General features: G+C 40.6%; 1 protein-coding gene across 3 annotated transcripts; it reads left to right on the forward strand.

The window, feature by feature from the left end:
• Positions 1–1,056: 1,056 nt before the first annotated feature.
• pkia (cAMP-dependent protein kinase inhibitor alpha) lies at positions 1,057–9,304 on the forward strand. 3 transcript variants are annotated; one of them, XR_012772859.1, is made up of 4 exons: positions 1,057–1,340; positions 1,743–1,933; positions 5,005–5,158; positions 9,021–9,304. XR_012772859.1 is itself a non-coding variant. In XM_075483776.1 (3 exons), exons 2-3 carry the CDS (start codon positions 1,771–1,773, stop codon positions 5,076–5,078), a joined length of 237 nt encoding a protein of 78 aa, XP_075339891.1. In that variant the 5' UTR covers positions 1,057–1,340; positions 1,743–1,770; the 3' UTR covers positions 5,079–5,963. The 3 variants fall into 3 exon arrangements, 1 of the variants encoding a protein (XP_075339891.1); XR_012772860.1 differs by having other exon boundaries at positions 5,005–5,136; XM_075483776.1 differs by lacking the exon at positions 9,021–9,304 and having other exon boundaries at positions 5,005–5,963.
• Positions 9,305–9,634: the final 330 nt, after the last annotated feature.

Below are 9,634 nucleotides of genomic sequence, written 5' to 3' on the forward strand. Positions count from 1 at the left end.
ACCAGGCTAGTTCAGTGGCATAAGTTACCATGGTTACTCAGCGCGCGTTCAAATAAGCCACGTTCGTGGAACAGAACTCTCTCTAAGTTTAGCCAGAAGTAGCGAGAAAAGCCAGGCTTTCCGCTAAGCCAGCTTCGTGGAATACCCCTCTGGTGAAGGATAAGAGGAAAGTAAAGTACAATAGTACACACGTTTATTAAGATACGTGTATTATTCTTGCTGACAGCAGAGCTATCCTGGTACCAAGCAACTATATTGCTTATAATCATACAAAAGGGAGATTTTCTCTGTCACAATAGAACAGGCTTTTCTCCATCATTGTTGCCTATACTGGGATCTCCCTGTTCATCTGCAGAACACACATTGCACTGCTCACTGTTCAGCCTCTTCTAAGGCCTACCTTCACAGAGGCCACAATCAGTCATTTTTTGTGAACTTTTCTTTTTTAGACTTTTTTTTTTTTAGACTTTTTTTTTTTTTTAATCACTGGTCATAATGCTAGTTATTATCTCTATCAATCGTAATCATCTCCTTCTCAACAAATTAGTAAATAGAGAGAAAAAAAAAGAAAAGATTAGTCAGACTCATAAAGACAACCAGGGGGATGTTGGGACAGAAAAAGATGGAACCATTATTTGGCACTTTCTTCACGAAACATAAAACAGCATCACATCGATTATGAGAACCGTTTATACCATTTAATGTTTTGGTCATTTCTAAATTGTACATTTTCTTCTGATTAACAGTTTAATGTTACCGTTCAGTTCCCATCTAGAACACATAATAGCTGCATGGTTTACCAGTTCTTTGTGTAATAATACAGCCTAATAGTAAACAACAGTACATGTATAAATAAATATTCTAGCGTTGTTGCTTTTTTTTTGTTTGTTTAAAAATCCCTTTAATTTTCCATACAAGGCAACCGTGACGCATCACGAGCCTCGGTGCTGCTCAGCGCGCTCTCCTCTCATCCTTTTGTGTCTTCTGTCCAATCAGCTGCCAGAAGCGGGCTGCCGGCTGCTGATTGGTCGCAAAGGAGGAAGATGCGATGTCCACGGAGAATTGACTGAGGACTTTTCAAACCGTCCAGCTGATGTGATTGATAATCCACTTTTTCATGCTCCGACACGTCGCAGAGTGTCGTGCAGTGTGCTCGGAATTATTGTCCACGCGACGCCGACGGTCGTGGTGGTTTTATCCTTCTCTTACTTCACTGCTTTTGTCTTGTTTGTTCTGTTGGATCGTTTGATGTCATGTCGGGCCGTTGCTCCGTTTTGGGTAAAGTCACTCCCTACAAAATGTAGCTTCAGGGTGTTCCACGGCAAGTGTCGTCACTAAAGGTAAGGAAATGTGACAAACTGCCCTTAAATGCAATTAAATCGTGTTCTGGGTTATTATGGGAATTGGATTTGACTTGTGGTCTTGATTTAATTCCCGATCCTTGACTTGTGGGCCTAGTTACAACCGTGCTGCAATGTTAATCCAGTCTGTACAGCTGACCTGATCATCTAGTTGTTGTGAAGGTTTCAAAGTGACTATTAAGCTAAATTATAGCCTTCTTTTCAACCATATAAGTTATTTGTAAGGTAAGATGTACATGCAGATGTAAATTTAATAGTAGCCTAAGTCATGTGAGGACAGCTCCACTCAACTGTAATGTTACAACATGAGCTCCAGTACACACAGTGCGGTGTGTATGCTTGAACCTTCACTGGACATACAGCTGTACGTCTCTGTTGTAGGTGTTGCTGTGTGAGCGATGCACGAGCGATGTCTGATGTTGAGGCCACGTACGCAGACTTCATCGCCTCCGGCAGGACGGGACGCAGAAACGCTCTGCATGACATCCTGCAGAGTCCCACCGACCCCGAGGGGCGAGAGCTGCCCCTCACCCTGTCCCTGTCCCAGCTCCACATCAACGCAGGAGGGGGAGGTAAGCCAGCCCATCATAATTACAGTAAGTGCTGCGTGTTGCATACGTCCTGGAATCCGTATTCGATAATGCACTCTAAACGTTCACCATCTCAAGTGTGACAGTCCATCGCTAATAGAACTATGCGGTGTCACATCACCATGAAGCAGTGGTTTTTAGAATTTCCAAATTTAAAGTCACATCTCAAACTTTGGAGTTTGACGTGATCGTGCACCCTCACTGGGATGATCTGCACTGAAAATTAAGGTGTTAAGACAAATTTGTGTCCTCTTGGTCAGTGACCGGATCATTTTGAATCCATTGTTGTGTCCAAAACTGTGTGCCAAATTCAGGCAACAGCAGTCACTCAGGAGTCGACATCAAGCTTTCCCTGCAAATGATATAAACAAGCTGCGTTCTCAGACCAAACTGTGTGATAAGACATTTTTATGATTTACCCTTTTGACACGTTTTCATGTGCTATAATATAAACTTAAACAAAATACCACAGAACAGAGAGTAAACCAAGGAAATAATGAAACCATAGAAAAGATTAGAACCCCCCCCCCCCCAAAAAAAAAAAAAACAGGAAAATGAAAACACAAAGACCCATTTATCATGACACTTCAAGGATTAGCAGTTCATTTGAGAATGTAGTGTAGTTTTATTTTGATTAAAAAGAAAAGAAAGACAAGGATCTATGCCTTTCTGAAAGATTTTTTTATTCTCATAAGTCAACAGGGACATTTACCTCAGTTAAATGAATTAGTATTTGTTTTATGCTTTTATAAATCTGCTCTGTGATTTTTTTTTTTACTTTTGACAGAATCCACAAAAGTATGTGAAAGTATAAACTTTTATTTTTTTGCACACAACCATGAATCATTAGGGCAAGGAAAGTTCTACAACCCAGAGTTATGTTTCATTGTGACAGCCCCTGCAAGTGGCTACATTATTTATGCATGGAGCAAAACAGGAGACGATGCATTCATGGGAGCCCAAAGTCTGTTTCATGAAGAGGCTGGGGTCGACGCACATGAGACCGGAATAACAAAGGCCCTCGATTCTAAATCAAACTCTGATCTTCTCCTAAAAATAACAAAGTTTTTATGTCTGAACTGAACTGAAGTGATGAAATACTGTCTTTGGAGCAGTCCAGGAAACAGTCCAATTGATTGTTTTTAGAGTGACAAATGGTGTCTTCATGTTGAAGGACTTAGTAACATCAGAGCATCCAAACAAAAAAGTCTATTCGTGACTTTAAAGGGACTGTTGATCAGTGTTGTTTTCTAACTCCATCTTAAAGTATTTAAGACTTTGAAACTAACGGTACAGATTTGTAGCTACATGTCAGTGCAAACTATCTCTGCACCCCGTTTCACAGTGTACATAAACTGTCACGCCCAGAGACTCTTGTTTTTAGTTTTCATGTTTAGGTTATGCTTTTGTTTTCAGTCCATCTTTAGTTTTTGTCATGCCTTAGTTTCCCTGCACTCTGTTTATTAGTTCACTCACTTCACCTGTGTTTTTTCCCTCAGCTGCACTCACTCCCCAATCACTCTCACTCCCTATTTAGTTTCTGGTTTCCCCTGTCTGTTTGTTGGTTCCTTGTTTGATGTCAGTTTGTAACCCATGCCACAATCCCCGCTTCCCATGATTTCCACGTTTGTGTCAAGCTAAGTATTTATTCCATGCCATGTTCTTTTTTTGTTTTGTTTATAGCAACGTTTTTAGAATCCGGCTTTGCTGCGGCTTTAGTTTGAACTTTGTTTGTTTTTGTTGTTAATAAATCAACCTTTTTTTTTGAAGTCCGCATCCGTGTCCTCCCTCCACACCACAACCTGACATAAACTGTACCTTGTACTCCCTACTCAAGGAATGTTAGCTGAGGGAAAATCTTTCCTTCAGAATAGCTTTCAACATTACAAACACAGACTGTTCCTCTTCAGTGGATTGCCCTGATAACCCAGTCACCTTAGATATTAGATATAATTTCAGCACCAACAGTTATTTAAGATATTTTGCAGTAGTCGACACAGCTTCAGTAATGATATCACCTCAGTAATGATGACATTAACTACTATGGCGGTTCATAATGAAACTCATTTGCGAACTAGTTTCTATTTCTTTTCAGCTCGGAACTTAAATGGGCCTCATTAACACGGGGGTAATATTACTATTCAATTTACTCTGGAAGTGTGGTGATTTCTGAGCAGTATCCTGTGAAGTGGACTGTACAGGGTTTGCAGGCATGTTAATGTTCCAGACTGTAAGGAAGAGATGCTTGAGCTCCTAATTGGAAAAACAAATAAAAGAGAGACACAGTTCTTGCTGAACAGCTTATACGAGTATTATGATCGTAATAAATGTTATTGACCTAAGAAGTGAGGTTACTTCAAAACAACAATTTTCTAAAACTCGGAAAAATTGTGAAGATTTTTTCTTTGAAAAGCAAGCTAGAAGGCTAAGCTAGCATTGGATTGGCCAATGCTAGCTTAACTGTTTGTTTATGTTTATGCATTTGACAAACATGTTTCTCCAAAGCGACTTACTGGCTCATATCCCAGGTAGGCAGTTAGCGTAATGGGGTCTTGCCTAAGGACCCCTACTGGAGGCAGTACCTTTCATGCAGGCGGTGAGGTCAGGATTCAAACTCTGGTCACCCACATGAAGGGCAGCAATCTTAATATCAGCTTTCTGCGATAAGATTACAACAGCAACAGAAACGCTTCTCAGATGAATGTTAGACCAGTGTAGTGCATCAAGGGAGGGCTGCCTGCATCGGCACGTCACAGGATGTTCTGAATATATTCATTTTTAGTCAGGGAAGTTCTCTCCCAGTAGTTGACATTCCCTAGGCAGGGAACATCGGATGTACACATTAGAGCACAGCTTGTGTAGTGACGAAGAAATGTTCAAATTCTTCCCTACACATTTCACAGTTCCCTTTGAATTGAGTTTTTCTGTTCATTACTGAAATCTGTTACTTCTGGAGGTTTACAGACAATGTATTCCGCTGAGTAAATGGTTACAAAGTAGTTCTGGAACACGGGAGTTGGGGAATAATGCCACTGTTGCTTCTCTTTCTGCAGATGGAGACGACACCGAGGACAGCCAGAGCTCCTCTGCCTCGGCCCAGAGAGAGGCAGAGCAGAGGAATAGCTAACCTTCCACACACTCCTGCCAGCAGACAGAGAGCTGCGAAACGCATTACAGATGTCATGGTGATGAATCTGTTTGTCCAAAGTGGGTTGGTAGCTGGAGGGTAGTGCCATTGCTGCTGATATGCCTTTAAGTGGAGCAGTGATACCCCCCCCCACCCCCCTAAATTCACAATAGAGGTGCTGCATTGTGTGAACTAGAATTACAAAGGTGCTTTTCAGTGAACACAGGATGAGAAATTTGTAGGTCTTTCCAAGCTGATTTAACTTTTAGTCTTTGCTGTCAAACACACACAGAACAGGTAAAAAAAAAAAAAAAAAAAAAAGAGGGAACAGACAGAACTCCTAGGGGAGTTTTGAAGTAGTACAAGCAATTTCTAAGACCGCTGAGACGCGGTGATGTAATGGGTCACAGTGGGAGTAGCATGTTCGTAGAGGTAGTGATGCTAATAGGGACTGTATTACCAGCTAATGGCTTGAGCTTCCTTTGAATTTGACAATGTTGCAGAAGGATTAGGACTCAGCTGTGGTAGAACATAAACACTGAGACTTCGTAAGCTGCATATAAGCTGAGGTGTGTTCACGGAGTCTGTTTTATACTAGAGAAAGCAGCAGGTTGTAGCAGAGCAGCGTGATGGTGACGGGACAGTCTTCTGCTGACGCCAACAATATTTGTCATTCAGTGGTTGAAGAAGTGGCGATGGAGTAGGATCCTGCAAAGTATTTCTACTTCTTTTTTTAAACTTTTCTAAAAATGCCATACTTATCACATTGTAGGGGTAGTTTGTCAGGTTTGTAAATGCATTTATTCCATTTCTTATGAGGAGTTAGAATGAGAGGAAGCCTCTTTGTTATATTTAGCTGGAGTTCAGTAGTTTGACTCGGGGGGGTGGGGGACGGACGTATAGATTTGCTGTATCCAAAGATTACAAAATCCACCTCCCTGCACATCTAAAGCTCATTTAGGGTTAGTTGTTTTTTACAAAGCTTGAGAAACAAACAAAAACAATGATTGTACACATGGAAGCATATCAGATCATTCATACAGTCTTTTTACTGTAACTGCATCATCTCTAAGTTGATAAGCAGATCATTTTCCATTAAATACAAAGGCTAGTAGAAAACCCGATGCTTCAAAATTAAAACGCCTACGGTCACTGGTGCAAAAATTAGAAAACATTTCGATATTGAAGCAAAATGAAGACATATCAGATCTCCTACTCACCCTACTGCTGGGACACGGTTAGAGAAATAACCCACAGACGCCAGAACATCCTCGGTTTCAGACGTTCAGACTTTTATTTGGATTTTTTTCTCTGCGTACCTGCATTGTGGTTCCACGTGTCAAAGAAACTGAGGAAATGAAAACTGGACGCAGCAACCAGAAACTTTTGAGGTTCCCTGGCCACCAGTAGAAACTCTTCATTCATTCTTGTGTCGATCTATTTATGGTGGTGTTGATTTGTGAGCTTTGAAGGTGCCGATTGGGAGATTCTTTTTTTTTAAGTGGTCGTAATTTCATTTCTGTGTTTTGATCATTACTGTCAGCTACAGTTTGTTACACTGAAGTTTAAAAACCTATGCCCTGATAGGGTCACACGGCCACAGACTGTATACATAAAGTATACCCGCTGCGACATCACCTCTCCGGTTTTTGAAGCCTTGACTTTTAGATGTAGTGATCACATCTGGCTTTTTTTAAACTGTGCGTGATGAGTGAACAGAGGATCTGACAGAACCTGCCTATACAACTGTCAATCACAGGGCAGTCTTTTTTCTCTACTGTAAATCTTAGAAAATACCTTGCTGCATTGAAGGAAATTTGACATTTTTTTATATCAGTGAATCCATTTAAGAAACAATTACTGAAGCGGTTCATTTATTGAGGGGATTTCTAATGGAAAATTAGAATTTGGCATCCTTTAGCAGCCACGAGTGTGGCTTTTTAGAAAGAATGCAGGTTTAAGTGTTTCCCTCACAGACCATTCCAACTCAGATCAATGTTGATTTGCACAAAGCAACACCTAGCCACGTAACAACGGACCCCTGCTGAGAAATGGCTTCGTAACAGCTGCTCAGGCTTTTTGGAAGCTGTGAAATTAAACAAGAATATCAGAAATACTTACATTACAACTAGGAACTGCGGGTGCAGAGTCGATCAAGTGTTGCTTTAACGGAGTGATAGTTATGGATGCTAATTTAGCAGAGGGAGGGACGTAAACAATTTTCGGTTCAGTTTCATTTACTCATCTACACATCACAAGAGTCGGCATCTCTTGGCACTTTACACAGTAATGTCAGGACCTCACAATATCTGAATGGCAAGTCCTACTCCTCTATCTTTGCCACTCTTGAATTTGTTCCTTTCTGACCAAACCATCTGTGGGTCCTTTCAAGAGCGTTACCATAGTGATATGTCTGTGAAACACTGAACGTAATGCCAGACTCGTTGGGCTAATGCCGCCCAAATTACTAGAACAGAGATACAGCATATGTCTTCTCCACCAGTCGGTTACTTTTCCTCCCGTCTTTTTTTCTTGGTTTCCCTTTTTGTGAAATATTCCTGCCACGCAAAATGGACATTTACATCAGCACCAAAGTAAAAACAAGAACTTTCGTTGGGTTTGTTGTGCTTCTGTACAGAGTGCAAGTGTTGAATTGCTGGGCAACCGCAGCATCGTCAAATGAAAGGTAGCAATTTTGTGATTATTTGGTGATGAAATAAGTAAGAAAAAATGAATGAACTGTCATGTCCAAAAGAGGACACCACTCACAAAAATCCCCAACAACAAATCAGTTAGGACAAATATGTCTTTCTGTTCCTTGGCTTCCTGGTGAAGGGTTGGTGCTGCCGTTATTATGCTTTACAGAACGGGTTCAGATTTATGTTCTGCGGTGGATAAACTTGCGAGGCTCAGCTGCTGGCTCCAGCTACATATTTAGCAAACAGTTCTCCTTCAGTTCTGAGTACTTCTATACTAAGTCATGATAAAAAATTAAAAAAAAAAAACATCCGGTCTTTACCAGATCTTAAAATAAAGCAAATACAACATATGCAGCAACTCATGTCATTATTTTACTAAAACTCATTGGGTGTAAAAACAAAATACATCTTCCCCCGGAATTGTGAGGGGACATTGCAGCCAGGTGCTTTTGATCAAATTAACTTTAGATAATTATTCATAAACAAGGGTGAGCACCTCTATAGAAGCAGACGTTTTTTGAATTCGAGATTTTGCATAGAGTTTGGTAATAATGCACAGCGCCGTGTGGCAGGACCTTAAGAGAGATGCACGTAAAGTGATGACACCACACCCATAATCAACGGCAGCAACGCTGTCAAGAAGAGTAGAGAAAATGATTCAGCAGCAAAGTAACATGTCAAACAGAGAGCAATTACCGTGAATTATTGTTGCTAAAGGTGGATCTTTAAGCTACGGAACTCTAAGCTACGGGGCGTGCTTAGTGTTTCACACACGCCTTCTACATTTTGGCTTGGTTTTCGTAATGGTGTTATATTTCATGTGTTGTTGTTCATCTGAGGTTGTATTTACCTTCTTTTAAAAACTGCGAAGGAACAGGTCATGTTTACTGTGACGACATTTGTGAAAACCCTTGAATTGAAAGGGGGTGTACTTTCTTTTCCACGCCACTGCACATGCATGAGAGTGGTACACGTCTTTTCATCTAACTCTCAGCAGTAATAACAGTAAGTGCATTCTCCAAAAATGTCAAACTATTCCTAAATGTGGATATGCAATACTCAGTGGAGCTTCCAGGAACTGTAACATTTGTCTTTTTGTGTGAACGTTTCTATCTCTGACACTGCATTCCTGCCACCCTGTGTAATATGTCATAGCTCATAGGTAATCAGCATCTGTACCGGCCCTTGTGCATGCACTTTTAAAACCGTATGTTATCCATGTCTTTTTTTTTTTCTCTCTTAGAGTTTCTTTTACCTTCCTGTGACACTGCAGCTTAACTGGGATTCATTCATGCTGATGGAATCAGAAGAGGCAAATGTAGTTCTTCTTTTGTGACCTTTATTCAATCAGGTGCTCGAGTTGTAAACTGACATGTGACTTGGGAGTCAAGAAGACTGTGTAAACCTAGCTGTTCATTACTTAGCATGTAGATGTTGGGCAGGTGCATGATTCTGCCGAACAAGTAGCTGTTTGTCAGACTGTCTGTAACCTCATTTTCTTCTCAAACAAAGTCAAATAAACCAGACGTGAGAACAAAAGGGGAAGCCTCCTGTCTCGCTGCATTTCTAGAGCTCGACCAGCAGGTGGCAGTGTGTGGGAGTTTATGAAAGCCAAACGCTGAACTATGCTTGGAATTTTATATGTGTATATATTATTCTCACCATACCTGTAAGGATGCAATGAACTCAAACATCTCAAATAATTAAATGTTCAAAGAAACACGATAAGTCAATACAAGGTTGATAAACGGCGTCAGAATTCCTCAAAAGGATTCACTTTTTGGTTAACTTTTTTTTTCAGCTTTTATATTCATGAAAAACAATATGTCTGTTGTGTGTGAGAAAGAGAGAGGGAGA

Source organism: Odontesthes bonariensis, chromosome 14 (assembly GCF_027942865.1).
Source record: "Odontesthes bonariensis isolate fOdoBon6 chromosome 14, fOdoBon6.hap1, whole genome shotgun sequence".
Lineage (NCBI taxonomy): Eukaryota > Metazoa > Chordata > Actinopteri > Atheriniformes > Atherinopsidae > Odontesthes > Odontesthes bonariensis.